This window comes from Chionomys nivalis, chromosome 16, assembly GCF_950005125.1.
Source record: "Chionomys nivalis chromosome 16, mChiNiv1.1, whole genome shotgun sequence".
In the NCBI taxonomy this organism is placed as follows: Eukaryota; Metazoa; Chordata; class Mammalia; order Rodentia; family Cricetidae; genus Chionomys; species Chionomys nivalis.
The window spans coordinates 48,370,867-48,386,624 of NC_080101.1; the positions used below are offsets into that span (position 1 = coordinate 48,370,867).

The following is a 15,758-nucleotide window of genomic DNA, read 5'->3' on the forward strand; positions in this document are numbered from 1 at the left end:
TGTTATGATGGACAGGTAGTGAGCAATCCTTCAGCTTCTCGGGTTTTTTTTTTCCTTCCAACTTTCAGATATCTGGTAATTTATACATCCGGGACTATCTTGTTATGTTGCAGCCTAAGAGAAATGGCGATTGCTACCTTCAGTGCACAGCAGGAGAGGAGGCAGGACTGTTGCCCCCAGGAGTGGCTGCATTTGCTAGAAAGTTTGCCTGGAAAAGGTGTTGTTGGCCTCGTTCTCCTCCACCCAGTGGTGCTCGGGGGAGGATACACACCTGCTCCGTTGAAGCAGGCCTGGTGACTTATTATTGATGAGCGCCATGCCCCAGAGTAATTATGAACAGAGCCACAGCTGAGTGGAGGGGTGAGCGCCTGTATCACTTGAAGCACATGTAAGTTGGTGATATAGATTTATCGTCTGGTCTGACATCAGCAAAAGGGTCAGATTAGCTCCTCCACTGGAGGAGTGTGACTGTGGACAGGTCATTAGCAGGGACTTCTTTGCCCGCATCTTTAACGAGTGTTGTGTGCACCAGACAAACTACAGGTTGCAAAGCCTGGGCCTTCCTGAGCAGGACACTAGAAAGAACCTTTTGGATGTAAATGCTCTTCTGTGCCCCAGGAAAAAATAATCACAGGTGGGAAATTTAAAGGTTATATTCCCGCCTTTATCTCACCAAACGCCTCCCCCATCCCTCATTCTCTCCACTTAAGAACATGCTTGTGAATGTCTCCGTGTAAATCCTGTATTTGGAAGATCACTAAATAAAGTCCAAGTCCAGGTCCCTGGAGAGAGAAAGGGGAGCATGATTCGCAGTTCTGTATTCCAGGCCCTCACAGACTCCCCACACTATTCTGAACCCGAGCAACTGTTCTTTGGGATGCTAAGCTTTCTTCACTGGCGACAATTGAGGGGTACAGTTTAGAGAGAGGGGACACGGCTGCCCCTCCTCAGCTTTAAGCGACGGAACTAGAAGATGGTTTCTCTCTGAAATGCCAGCACTCTATAACTTCCAGATTCAAAGAACAGCCTTCTGCAAATCTGAGCCGAACACACGCTGTCTGTACCTCAGCAAGCCTTGAGGATCATAAGAACGTGCAGAGCAGTACACTTCTCCAGTTCCAGCTTTGTGCCTCCCCGAGATCGCCATCTCAGACGCTGCTATCCTATCCAGAGGAGAAAGCCACTCTCTTCCTCCCATCTCCTTCTCAAAACTACCGGCAATTTTACAGTTGACTACTTTTATTCTGCCTTTTTAATTTTTTTTTTTAAAAAAATCTGCTTATTTTGTGTTGAATTATTTGAGCTGTCCAGATCTGAAATATTTAACAATCACTCTCTGGAATAGTTTTAAAAAACCATATTTAGTTCTTAAATCAGTCACAGGTGAATTTCAGCCCACTGCTGGTACGCACAATTCTAAAGGAGACTGACTGCTTAATTTTCAGGTCATACTTCACGTGGTACAACTGTATCCTTTATGCTGAGCATCAACCAAGGCAGATGCTGCAGATACTGGCCAGGGCACCCCAGGACACTTTCGCGTTGAATTTAGAGGCCACAGCTGGGGCTGGGCCACTCTAAACAGTATCTAGCCAGACTCTTGCCTACCGGGCTTTCTCAGTCCACTGAACCGAAATGCTGGATGCTATATATACATTTTATGGGGGGAGAGGGTATGAAAGCCTTCAGAATCGCACAGAAACCACAAACAACAACAAAACGGTGAGGCACATGGGAGCTAAACAACCCCACAAACAAATCAAAGCCTCGCAGGACAGGAAGTTGCCTCCACTTACCCAGCATAGCGATTGTCATAAGGGTGACAGTCTCCCAGCGGCAGAATCTTCAAAAGGAGCCAGCAAAGAGGCAGAGAAGCAGCTGTGTGGCTGCTGGGCTTCCCGGGGAACTTCATACCTTTGCAATGAGAGGACTTGAAAGTTGCTTAACAGCAGTCTCCAAAGGAAGAGGCCGGGAGGTGAGTTACAATGGCCCCTGTTCACTGGCAAGCTGTCTGGGAAGGGGGTGGGTGAGAGAGCTTGGGAATGAGCAAAATGTGACACTTTAGGCAGTCAGGGAGAAGGGGAGCTGCTCTCAAGAGTAGGTCTTGGGAGGAGACTCAGCCCAGCCCAGCCCGGGAGCAGACGCTGATCCTAAATCAGGCTCTCCTGAAGGGGCTGGGCCTCCCTGAGCTGACTCACAGGCTCGCTTTGCAGGGTGCTACTGCCTGGGGGGAACCCTTCTCTGGTTTTGGTTTGTCTGTTTGCCTGTTGGAGATCACTAAGTCTTTTGTACAACCTTTCTTCTTCTGCTACCTTTATAGCTGGCAGAGAACACGCCACGCTTAATGTTTTGCTCTGCCGCAACAGATTTCCACATGGGTTCCCCATATTGAAACCCACAGTGAAGGGCTACAGTGAACACGTGTCCAGGAGGAGGCTTAGGCACCTGGATGGGAGAAGCTGGCTTCGTTCTGGCTTGTAGCTGGGGCAACGAGAGACTTTTTCGTTGGGCTGCAAGGAGCTCTCAGCATTCATTCTGCGCCGTCAGAGCTGGGATCTGTGGCTATGGTACAGTCTCTCAGAGGACTAGGAGGCCTCCCGGGGCTGTACGACATTGGCTGTGCATTTGGAATCATTTAGAGAGGCTGAACGTTTCAATCAAAATCCCGAAGGATGGGATCTGTCACTCCGTAGTTAGGGAGATGGCCCGATGAAGGAAGCGCCTCCTGGGTAAGGAGGAGGACTTAGGTAGAGCTCTCCAACATCTGTGAGGAGGAGGCCATTCCCCAGGGTAGGAGTCTGTAATCCCAGTGTTGAGAGGCATGGGTGGAGACAGGTGCAGTTGGTGAGTGTTTCTGCACACAACAGCAAGCTCCTTCAGTGTTTCCAATCTCCAAACATCCAGAGGATGTTTCTAGAGCAGGCATTTTCAAACTTTTCTTAAAATTTTTTTGGAGAAAGGATTTCTCTGTATAGCTCTGGCTGTCCTGGAACTCACTTTGTAGACCAGGCTGGCCTTGAACTCACAAAGATCTGTTCGCCTCTGCCTCACTAGTGCTGGGATTGAAGGCCTGTACATACCCCCGCCCCAGCCCCAGTAGCTTTTCAAACTTCCAATGCATAAAAAATACCTAGGGATCTTGTGACGCCGAATCGGATTCATTCTGAGGCAGGGTTGCTGCTGAAATGCGAAATTCTGCTTTCGTAAGGTATCTCAAGGTGGCGCTCATGCGGTGACCTCTCAGCCACACTTTAAGAAACAGCAAGCCTTGAATTTAGTATGAGCCCTGTTTTTCTTTTCTCTCTAGACTGTGATGGGGGTAGGGGATACAAATCAGGACACCTTGGAGCAAACCATTTCCTGCTGGAAATTCCCCATGGTTGTCACAAAGGACCTGGCTCTGGATCTTCTTTACAGCCACATGCTTCGACTCACACAGAAATCCCACGTTGTGGGAATGCTTTGTGCTAGCTCTGAGGATGCTAAGATGCAACCCGTAACCTTTGTGTGAGTACTGGTGCTATTCTAAAAGAGGGTGGGCTAGAAAACAGTGGGCTAGGGGAGAAAGGGTTGGGGAGAGAGGACAGGGGGAGATAGGGCTAGGGGAGAGAGGGCTAGGGGAGAGTGTACTGGGGGAGAGATGGCTGGGGAATAGAGGACTGGGGAATAGAGGACTGGAGAGAGAGGGCTGGTGGAGAGAAAGCTGATGGAGATTGGGCTAAAGTCTCTTTACTTTTCTCAGATCACTCATACTCTTTTCAAGTTTTCAGAACTCCTACACCCCCCACTGTTAGGCAGGAAAGCACAAACCTTCCCCATCTCCTCTACCTGAGTTCAACCAAGCTTGCCTGACAGGGTCAACTTCACGTTCATGGCAGCCAAGACGGTTTACCTTTAAAATGATTCCCTGACATTTTCAAATTCTCCCTGAATTAATTAATCTTTTCTCTGTGCCCCATTCCCTAAAACCAAGGTGTTCTGCTATGGGGCCCATTCTGTTGAATCAAATTTTGTCTGCTTGTTTCACAAAACTGCCCATTTCCTCAAGTACAAAGTTATATCCAGTTTGTTGTATGAAGAAAACTGCATGCACCTTAGCTGGAGGCAAACAACATTCCCTGAAGGAATGAATGATTGACAATGTTTGGTAAGTGAATGTTGAACCTGGAAAGAGAGTCACCCAATAAGCATTTGTTCTGCAAGTCCTGTGTTTAGGTAGAGGCAAGATCACTGAGGCGAGATCTAGAGGCATCTGAGATGAATTTGGGTACTGGAAGTTCCTTAGGTCTCTGGGATTCTTGGTATTATTTGTTTGTATATATATATATATATATATATATATATATATATATATATATTTTTTTTTTTTTTTTTTCCCCTTCTGGACTTCAGTACCTAGCACTTTGGTCCTTGCAGTATGGTAGAGGGGGCTGGTGTTTCTAGCAGTACTTGGGACTTTTTTGATGAGGCCAAGAAAACCTATAAGAAGCCAGTGACCTGCTGAAATAAGAGGTTACAGTGTAAATAAAACACCCCATCGCTCTGCATTTCATTATGTCAGAAGCACACGTAAATCTGTCATATTATATCACAGCATTAAACTAGGAATGTTCAGTGTCTGACCAAGGATTAAACTCATCTTTAAACCATTCCTCAGGACCAGATCCAGAAAACATGTTCTGCACAGGGCTTTCTAGTCTCTGAGACCAAGGGAACCATTCCCTGGAGCATCCAAAAATGCAGGGACCCAGGAGACATCCTGCAACCTTAGGAAAAATTGCAGATCAAAGAGAGCTTCTCAAACAGTGGAAGCCATTCCTAGCAGTCCTCCTTTGCTTTCTTAAGGCCCAGGTTATCTGATCAAGTTTCTCTTGGATAGATAAGCACCAATAAAATGAGTGATAAATGGAGTCCATTTAGCAAGAGGGAGGAGAAGAGAGCAGGGTTATAGATTCAGATAAAAGCCCCATTTTTAAGCCACCAAGAGGGAGTGAATTATTAAACTCGTTGAGGATTTGGAAGTGATAAGATGAAAAATGCTATTTATTGTCTATGCCTCTGTCATATTTTAGTGGAAAAAGAAACTTTATTAAAAGGAAAAATTGCCATGCAAAGAAAGAAAGGAAACTACATTTGGGAAAGGAAGACATTACCCTTGCTTTGGATTTATTATTGATCATTAGATAAATTTGAACATCTCTTCAGATTTGAGACTGGGTGATGATAGAGGTGAGGAGGGCAGAGGAGATATTTTCTAAGCATTTTCTTAAGGGTATGTGTAAGAGCAGGTAGATTTATTTTGCTAAACACCAGAAGACTACAAAGGGGTTGGGTTCTGGTATAGCCACCTACCATGGCAGTTGATTTCCTGGTCTTCATTCAAGGTCCAATTATTACACGCCCATTGTTAATCCATCTCTTCTAAGACTTTCCAGCATTGTTCACTGGGTGAAAGTGGGTGCACGTGAAGCTAGGTGCTGCCTCGAGAATCTCCACAGTTGTTTGAGGAACGTTCTGAAGCTTCCCTCACCAATACGTTGCAAATGATGCTCTCCTACCCATCTTCAGTCCCACCAGCTTCCCTTTTGAACCTACCCCAGCAGAAATGAAGATATTTAAAGGTACATTACAATCCGTCTGTTTGGCTATCAGACTACTGAAACAGGAGTCTGTTGTGAGAGAAGGAAAGGGCCAAAGCCTGGTGGCAGCCAGAGGAGAGGCCAGGCAGACCCCACCTTGTAGGAGAGACTGGAATTGTGAATTGGAAATGGACAGGGCCACACGGTGACAAGAACTGCTCAGTTATTCATAACTCCTGTCCTCTGTTCAAACTTAAACCTTGTGTCAGGATCCTGAATCTGAACTTGGGGGTCACTGTGACGCCTTTTATTTTTTTCTGATAAGGTCATATTGAAGAAGTCTTTATTTGCTATTCATCATTCCTTGTTTCTTTGATTGGCCAGCTGGGGAAGGGTAGCTGAGCTGTAGGGCCAGCTTGAGACCCTAAGAACCCCAGTAACACTGCTTTGGCCTGTGTCTCCAGTATGGGAGAGTCTTCTGTTTTGTGTTGATTTCATTGGTTAAATAAAGAAACTGCCTTGGCCCTTTAATAGGACAGAAAATTAGGTAGGCAGAGTAAACAGAACAGGAAGCCGGGAAGAAGGCAGTGAGGTCAGTCGCCATAGCTCTCCTCTCCGAGATGGAAGCAGGCTAGAATCCTTCCCGGTAAGCCACAATCTCGTGGTGCTACACACATTAATAGAAATGGGTTAAGCAAGAGTGAGAGTTAGCCAGTAAGAGGCTAGAGCTTATGGGCCAGGCAGTATTAAAAAGAATACAGTTTCCGTGTAATTATTTTCGGTAAAGCTAGCCGGTGGCCGGGAGCCCTCCTAGGCGGCGGGAAGTGGCCCGCCGCTTATACTACACCTCAGTTTTCCTCTTGCCAAACATTCCTCTTGCTCCCATACTTAACCCAAGCCATTTGTCTTCTGTGTTTACCACAAGGCTGCTCAAAAGCTCAATCTGGAGCCTCATCAGAACCTTTAAGTGTACAGTACTCTATTCTTTTTTCAAATTGAAAATAGATTTCATGCAATATAATCTGATTACAGTACTCCTCCCTATTCACTCAAATCCACATCCTTTCTTGCTCTGTCTCATTAGAAAACAAACAAGTATCAACAATTTAAAAAGAAGAAAATAATAACAAAATGATATAAAAAACAAACAAGCCTGAATAGGACAAAACAAATAAACAAATAGCCGAAGAAAAAAGTATAAGATACACATATAGACATTAGAGAGATGGTTCAGCTATTAAAGGCTAGGCTTACAACCAAGAATGCCAGCATTCTACTCTATCCTCTCTCCATGATGCTGACATCTGAAGCTCTGTTTGAAATCCTTTGTCCTTGGCATCTGGAATGTTGTCTTCTCCTGCCTATGAAGTTGATGCTTTCTGGGGCCTGTGCCTGGACCTTTCCTTCTACATACCAATGTCATCGCAAGCCTGGTCTCTGATTTTATGGCAGTTGGTGCTGGTGGAAGGGCTGGACTGAAAAATAACTACATATGTGGTGTAACTATTCCATTTGGTAGTCCAGTGATCTCTAAAGCAATGAATCATAGATCCTGTGATAGACCGTTGTGGTGGCAGGTATGAATGACATTCCTAGGGTGTTCTGAGGAAGTAGATGTTATACAAAGTGTGACAGAAGACAGACAAACCAAGATAGGGATGGTGACATGAAGAGGGTGAGAGATGGTGGGGACAAGAGCATTTACAGACACAGGAGGGGCATGTGAGAAGTCAGAGCTTTCCACCCTTAAGCCTCCATGGTATGAGTCTGCCCTTCTTAAGCCTCCATATGATGAATCTGCCCTTCCTTAAGCCTCCATGGGATGAAGAACAACACTGTGGCTTATCAGTTTGGCATTCAAGGCTCTGGAAAACTTAACTTCCTGAGAGCAGACACTGTGTACAGCTTCCTGTTTCAGAGTACCCACAGTCATGCTGGGACCACAGACGTTCAACAACAGAGCCTTGGGATTTCAGCCTACTGTGCTTAGGGTCTGCCATCTGTCAAAGGGACTCACATCCAGAGTCCAGACTGCATGTCTCAGATAGAGAAACTTGTTTACTCTGATGAAGAAAAATTTAAAAAGCAAGTCTTATTGGTGAACAAACCTGTTATTATATTTTAGGTCCTTGTAATTATGTTGCAACAGCATTTTATAGACTGTGTAGAGAAAACCAAAGCACAGTAGCATAAGGAGATAGTGATGGCCTCCCCCTATTGGATCAAAGCAGCAGATGACTTCTGGCTTCCCTCTGCTTCTTTCTCCTTGTGTTTTCCCTCTTCTCTCCTACTGTCCTTTCTGTAACTATGGAGCATATAGGTATGCTAAAGATGAGACATAAGAGAGCTGGGCATCAAGGAGAACTGCCCTAACCCAGGATAGAACCAATAAACTTGCAACCAAATCTAAATATGATTCTTTCCTGGCTTTTGTTTCATAAAGATAATGTAATACTACTAAAGAAAGATGAAGAAAGGGCCTTTGACAAAACCCAGTATTCTACATGATAAAAGCACTAGAGAGATAAAGAATACAAGGGGCATACTTCAACATAATAAAGGCAGTTTACCGAAAGCCCATAGACAATTTAAGTGGAGAGAAACTCTAAGCAATTCCACTAAAATCAGGAGCAAGACAAGGCTGTTTGCTCTCTCCATACCCATTCAGTATTGTACTTTAAGTCTTAATTAGAACAGTAAGTCAACTTGAAGGAGATCAGGGGTATACAAATTGGAAAGGAAGAAGTGAAAGTATCTTTGTTTGTAGATAACATGATAGTATCAGGTGATTCTAAAAATTCCACCATGAAACTCCTACAGCTGATAAACACTTTCACAAAGTACCTGGATACAACATTAACTCACAAATATCAGTAGCCTTCCTATACACTAATGACAAACAGACTGAGAAAGAAATCAGGGAAGCAACATCTTTCACATTAGCCTCAAATAATACCAAATATCTTGGGGTAACTCTAACCAAGAAAGTGTAAGGTTTGTGTTGTGGGATTTCTCTCTGTATATCATTGGTTAATAAAGAAACTCCCTTGGGCCTATCACAGGGCAGAATAGAAGAAGGCAGAAATTCCAAGCAAAGATAGAAGAGAAAAGTGGAGTCTGGGAGAAGCCATGTAACCACTGCAGGAGACAGATGTGCCTGAATCTTGCCAGTAAACCATGAGCCTCATGGTAAAATATAAAATAATAGAAATGGATTAATTTAAGATATAAGAGCTAGCCAATAAGAAACATGAGCTAAGAGGAGAAGCAATATTGTAATAATACAATTCCTGTGTGATTATTTTGGGTCTGGGCAGCCGGGAAAAGAATGGGCACCTTCAGCCAACAGGCTTCTATGATAAAATCTTCAAGTAGTCGAACAAAGAAATTGAAGATGATATGAGAAAATGGAAAGGTCTCCCATGCTCATGGATTGGTAGGATTAACACAGTAAAAATGGCCATCCTGCCAAAAGCAATCTACAGATTCAATGCAATCACCATCAAAATTTCAATGTAATTCTTTACAGATCTTGAAGAGACAATTCTGAGCTTTATATAGAAACACAAAAAGCCCAGGAAAGCTAATACAATTCTGAATAATAAAATAACTGTTAGAGATATCACAATTCATCATTTCAAGTTGCACTACGAAGCTATAGTAATAAAAATTGGCACAATGGTCAATGGAATAGAATTAAAGAACTTGCAAAAATTCACACAACTATGGTGTCTTAGTCATTGTTCTATTGCTCTGAAAAGACACCATCACCAAGGCTACTCTTGTAAAAGAAAGCCTTTAAATAGGGGATTATTTTCAGTTCAGAGGCTAGTTCATTTTCATCATGGCAGGAAGCATGGTGGCCCTCAGGCAGCATGGTATTGAAGAAGGATCTGAGAGTTTTACATCTTGATCTGCAGGAAGCAGGAAAAAAGAGACACAGGGCCTGACTTGAGCATTTGAAACCCCAAAGCTCACTCTCAGTGACACTTTCTCCAACAAGGCTACACACACTCCAACAGGTCACACCTTCTAATCCCTGTCAAGTAGACCAAGCATTCAAATATATGAGACTAAGTGGGACATTCTTATTTAAATCATCATATATGAACACATGATTTTTTTATAAAGAAGCCAGAAACACATACTGAAAAAAATACAGCATCTTCAATAAATAGTTCTGTTCAAATTGGATGACTCCATGTAGACAAATACCAAGAGATCACTACTTATGACCCTGCAAAAAAATTTAACCTCAAGTCTATCAAAATCCTCAACATAAAAATAGATACACTGAACCTGATAGAAGAGAAAGTGGGAAATTGCCTTGAACACACTGGCACAGGAAAAGACTTTCTGAACAGAATATTGTTAGCACTAGTACTAAGAACAACAATTAATAAATGGGACCTCACAAAACTGAGATTTTCATGATAAAGGATACAACATTTGGACAAAACACAATGATCTGCATGATAGGAAAATACCTTTACAAGCATCACATCTGATAGAGGGATAATATCCAAAATACACAAAGAACCCAAAAAACCTAGTTGTCATTAAAGCAAATAATATACAGATACAGATCTAAACAGTTTATTCTCAATAGAGGAGACTCAAATGGCTGAGAAACACTTAAAGAAATGTTGAACATCCTTAGCCCTCAGAGAAATTAGAATCAATCTACTTTGAGATTTCTTCTCCATCTGACATAAAACACAAAGTTAACAGCTCATGCTGGTGGGAATGTGTAGTAAAGAGAACACCCCTCCATTGCCATGAGAGTGTAAACTCATGGAGCTGCTGTGGAAATCAGTGTGGTGGTTCCTTGGGAAGATGACTCTCACTGCCTCCAGATCCAGCTATATAGCTCTTGGGCATATAGCCAAAGAACGCTTCATCCTACCACAGAGACACTTGCTCACGCATGTTCGTTTCTGCTATATTCATAATAGCTCAATTTGTAAACAACCTATATGTCTCTCAACAGAAGAATGGATAAAGAAACTGGTACATTTATACAATGTAGTATTACTCAGCAATTTAAAAAATGACCTCATTAAATTGGCTACCAAATGAATGGAATTAGAAAAATTCATCCTGAGTGAGGTATCCCAGACTCAGAAAGACAAATAAGCTACGTATTTGCTTATCTGTGGATGTTAGCTGTTAAGTAAATGATAGGCAAGCTATAATCAGAACCACAGAGGTTAGGTATAGAATACAGATAGATCTTGTTGGGAAAGGTAAATAGAATAGATAATTATGGATGGATAGAGGGGTGGAACAGGATGATCTCATGCAGGGGGGAAGGAGGTTGAGTGAGAAAATATGGAGACAGTCAACCAAAATGAATGGGAAACCTAATACAGTAGAAGCTTCCTAAAATATATACATTTATGAAGGTAATCTAAATGAAATTGCCAAAAAATAGATGGGGAAACAGGGCTCCAACTGGCCAGCTCTTGTCACAAAATGAAAGTTCTAGTACAGGAACTGGGTTACTTCTAATAGAGTTGTTGGCCAAAAGGTTCCCATGGGAATCTCCAAACAACCAAGACAATAGTTGGCTCACCACAAACTCACAGCAAGTTTCCATTGTTGAAGACATCTACACAGAACATGGAGAAGTCAAGCTTGTGCCTACGTAATGCCTTCACCCCTATGTTCTAGTTTGGTATTCTACATGCTACTCAAAGAGAAAACAAACCAACCACAAACTTTTTGATCTACAGTGGTGTTCTGCCTGCAAGATATTCAAGGCCAGTGGTGGGTTAATGGGGAAGCTCTGTTAACCAATCACACCCAGTTAAGGCATGGCTACCTGGAGCCCAGGAAGAAAAATGGACAGGGACCAGGTGTGCGCTCTTTCCCTGGGAGATCCCAGCTGGACATTGGAAGTCAGGCTTCCAATTCTTGTGGCATGAGTTTTCACATTATAACAATTAAAAATATAATTGTTATCTTTAAGTTGGCCTGGTTATTTTCCATATTGAGCTAATTTACAACAGTGGGTCAAATCTTGTTGGGGTAACCAATCAATAACTGATCTGATTTAAGGCCCATTCTACATGATGGAACCCATACCCAACACTTCTTGGGTGACCAAGAACCAGAGACTAGTTATCCCAGACATCTAGGGTAAAACCAAATACTACTGTTTTTATATATAAAAAAAATACAGTGGCAAAATAACTCCTGCTTTGCTCATAGATTAGTGTTTTGTTCAGTCATCTTCAGAGAATTTTCCTCCTGCAGCAGATGAGAATAAATCCAGAGATACATTGTTTTGGTTAGGGTTTCTATTGATGTGAAGAAACACCATGGCCAAAGCAACTTGGGGAAAGGAAGGGTTTATTCAGGTTATACTTCCACACCACAGTTCATCACTGAGGGAAGCCAGAACAGGAACTCAAGCAAGACAGAAGCCTGGAGGCAGGAGCTGATACAGAGACCATGGAGGGGTGCTGCTTATTGGCTTGCTTCCCATGGCTTGTTGAGCCTTCTTTCTTATAGAACCCAGGACCATCATTGCAGGGTTTGAACCAACCACAGTGACTAGACACTCCCTCATCAATCACTAATTAAGAAAATGGTGTACAGGCCAGCCCAAAGTCTGATATTATGGAGATATTTTCTCAATTGAGGTTCCCTCCAATCAGATGACTATAGCTTGTGTCAAGTTGTCAAATATAGCCACAGCTAGTCACTATATAGAGAGAGACAGAGAGAAAGAGAGAGAGAGAGAGAGAGAGAGAGAGAGAGAGAGAGAGAGAGAGAGAGAGAGAGACAGACCTTGGAACACTTGGATCTAAATGGGATGTCTCCATCAAATCCCATTCATCAGAGCTCAGGGAACCCTGTGGGAAAAGGAGGCAGAAAAAGTGTAGGAACCAAATGGGATGGAGGACACCAGAAGAACAAGGCCTCTAAATCAACTGAGCAAGGCTCATATGAACCCTAAGAGACTGAAGCAGCAAGCACTTAGGTCAGTACCAAGTCGTGTATGTGTGTGTGTGTATGTGTGTAGTGTTTTTATGAGCTTTCTATGTACAAATGAGTGGGTTTCTTATTCTTGTGCCTTCTCTTGGGCTCTTTACCTTCTGTTAAATTGTCTTGTACAGCTTTGATGTGATAGTTTTCATTTCCTTTTATTTCATTTATTGTCTCTTAGAAGGCTATTACTTTCTAATGAGAGGCAGAAAGGGAGTGGATCCAGACGGGAGGGGAGGTGGGGAGGAACTGGGAGCAGTGGAGGGAGGGGAAACAGTAATTAGGATATATAGTATGTGAGAAAGAAATCTGTTTTTAATAAAAGAGAAAATAATCAAACATGGGGAATAAAAGATTAAAAGAGAAAAGAGAAAGATGGAGAGAGTTTGGGGATTTTCTTTACCCTGTTCTAACTAACACTGTGGATAAACTCCTCTCCAACTACTGATCCTTGTCCTTGACAATGGCAGGAAGTTCTGGACCCTGTACCATCAGACCCTCCCAGTTATCCTTCTGATTTCCCTTCTGGCCTGACTCTTGACCCTAGAGGACAAAAGATGGAAAAGCATACAAGATCACGATGTCTGGACACTGGAGAGGATGTGTAGTGGTTAGGAGTTTGTGCAACTTTATCTCTGTAAGTTCAAAGCCAGCCTGGTCTATAGAGCCAGTGCCAGGGCGGGCCCCAAAGCTACACAGAGAAACCCTGTCTTGGAAAACCAAAAAAAGGATGTGCCACTCTTCCAGAGGACCTGAGTTTTGTTCCCACACCCACATCAGGCAGCTTACAACCATTTGTAATCATACCCATACACACGCACACACACATAATCATATACAGACACAATCACACACATAATTAAAAATAAAAAGTACATTTTAAAAACTATTTCTAGTAATGGAAGAAATGTATATGACAAAAAGTATTTTAATTGTAAAGAGTAGGAGACAGAAATGGAAAAAAAGCTTTATTAGAGTCAACAGAATTAATATCAAACAAATAAATGGAGAGCCATCTCCTACCTACCGCTTAGGGAAGGAGAGGTGATGGAGAACTAGGGCAGAAACAATGGCATAATAGGAAAGGGTCAGATATACACAGGGAGTCAAAGGAACAAAAGAGACAAGCTAAACTGCAGCTATAACAAGGATTTTTCCTTTCATTGACAGTTGTGTGGCTGGGTGAGTCTGTAGGGCCATTGGCAGCGGGGCCAGGATTTATCCCCAGTGCTTGAAAAGGCTCTTTGGAGCCCACTCTCTTTGGAGGGACACCATGCTTAGCCTAAATATAGGGGAAAGGGCCTTGATGCTGCCTCTAAGTGATGTGCCAGACTTTGTTGACTTCCCCATGGGAAGCCTTAGCCTTGCTGGAGAGTGGATGGAGGTGGGGTATTAGGAAGATGGGGGAGCAGGAGGAGGGGAGGGAGAGGGAACTGGGATTGATATGTAAAATGAAAAAAGATTGTTTTAGAAACAAATGGTGTAGTTACTGACATGACCGTGCAGGCTCTTAGAAGGCTAAGGCAAGACTGATTATCAGCGAATGCCAGCGTCTATGAGACAGTTTCAGTGAAGCTCTAGGTTCTTGTGTTCTGGAACAAAGACTTGGATAAAGGCACATGCAAAGTAGCAAGTAAAGCAAAAAAATTCATTTACAGAGAATGTGCTTCCAAGAGAAAAGCAGGCCAGAGCGAATAGCAGCTCACTGGCCCCACGGTGCAGGGTTGGTTGGGGGCTTTTATGATATTCTAGTGTTTTTGGTACTATTTGTTCGTTTTTGCTTTTCTGTATTGCTTGGGCTTTTCTGAGCATGCTCTAACTGTTAGGGGCAGTCCTATATCATTCAATCTTCATGGATTGCTTGTCCTATTAGCATCTTGAATTTCCACTCGGGGATGTATGTTGTATTATTAAGATAATAAATTGTGTGTTTTATTATTAAGATGTTACTCTTAGCGGGTCTGGAGTCTCTCTGAACCTGTACTAGAGCATGTCGGTTATAACAGGCCTGGAGAGAGGGCTGTTTTCAATCCTCCTCTTTGCTGCTGGTTTTTGGTATGCCGATTTCACAAAAGGCTTTGCATGAGGTCTTCCAGACCACACTCAACCTAATTCCCTGGCTTAGAAAGATCCCAGTTTTGAGGCCTGCCTGGGTTAGGTTACAAGACGCCTTCCACCCCTCGATTTTCCCCAGTGTCAGGACTGAGGGAAGCCAGTGATGGTTGCCCCGGAAATACCGGATGAACAATGGGAAAGGCAGAGGAAGGAGAATGTCCTCTCGGTTCAGAAAGGACAGTGAGCGAGTACACCAGAGGGGAGGTGGTGGTGAAAATAGCAGGAGAATTTTCCTCAGTCTTTCAGAAAGTGAACTGAAAAGTAATCAGTTCAACGTTATCACAGGAGGACATAATGTAGTGATGATTAATGTGAAACACAAGCATAAAATCATTTAAGACAATGTGTTGGCTTTGGACAAAGAATAAACTGGCAAGCAATAGCTAAAGGATTGTGTGTACATCAAGTGTAAGAATTGCAGGATCTGGGGCTCCTAGTTCTACTTACTATGAATGAGCAGAAAAAATGAACATGGGGTCTCTTTTGAAACCACCAGTTGGAAGGATGGCATAGCTTGTAGAAAACTAAGCCTCACAGTGTTGACGTGGAAAATGCTCAGGGGGGAGGTGCTTAAGTGACCTGGTGGCTCAAAGATGAGAAAATGTTAATGGAGCCACACAATGACTTCAGAAAATCTGCTGCTCCCATTTGTCCCCAAGAACCAAACATTTCTAACAATAACAGAAGAGAAATCTATCAAATCCTCCCACTCAAAACCAAACAAAGCCCTTGTCCACGTAGATGCATGAGCTTGTGGGTTGTCTTGCAAGGGCTGCTGAGGATGGAACACACGATCCTGGACATGCTGGGGAAGCATGCTGCCACTGAGCAATATCTCCAACCTTCCATATGGTCTTCCAGAGAGAAACTTAAGACTTGAAATGGACAAAAATGACCAGTAGACTTCCTCTCAGTAGAATTCTGGAGTGTATGGGATTGCTAAACTTTATAGCAACTTGAAATTTTGTCTGTCAATAGACTAATTTTCAAGCGTATGAAAGCTGACAATGTGATTTTGTCTTCTTCATATGTGTTTATTTATGTGCATGAGTGTTTTGTCGGTATGTATGA

The 15,758-nt window shown here is 42.9% G+C and overlaps 1 protein-coding gene across 1 annotated transcript in view; it reads right to left on the bottom strand.

The window, feature by feature from the left end:
• The window catches only part of Cpa6 (carboxypeptidase A6), a 314,726-nt gene extending 312,814 nt beyond the window's left edge, over positions 1 to 1,912 (bottom strand). Inside the window, exon 1 of the mRNA XM_057791043.1 lies at positions 1,797 to 1,912. Coding sequence (XP_057647026.1) covers positions 1,797 to 1,912 — 116 coding nt within the window. The remainder of the gene's footprint in view (positions 1 to 1,796) is intronic.
• Positions 1,913 to 15,758: the final 13,846 nt, after the last annotated feature.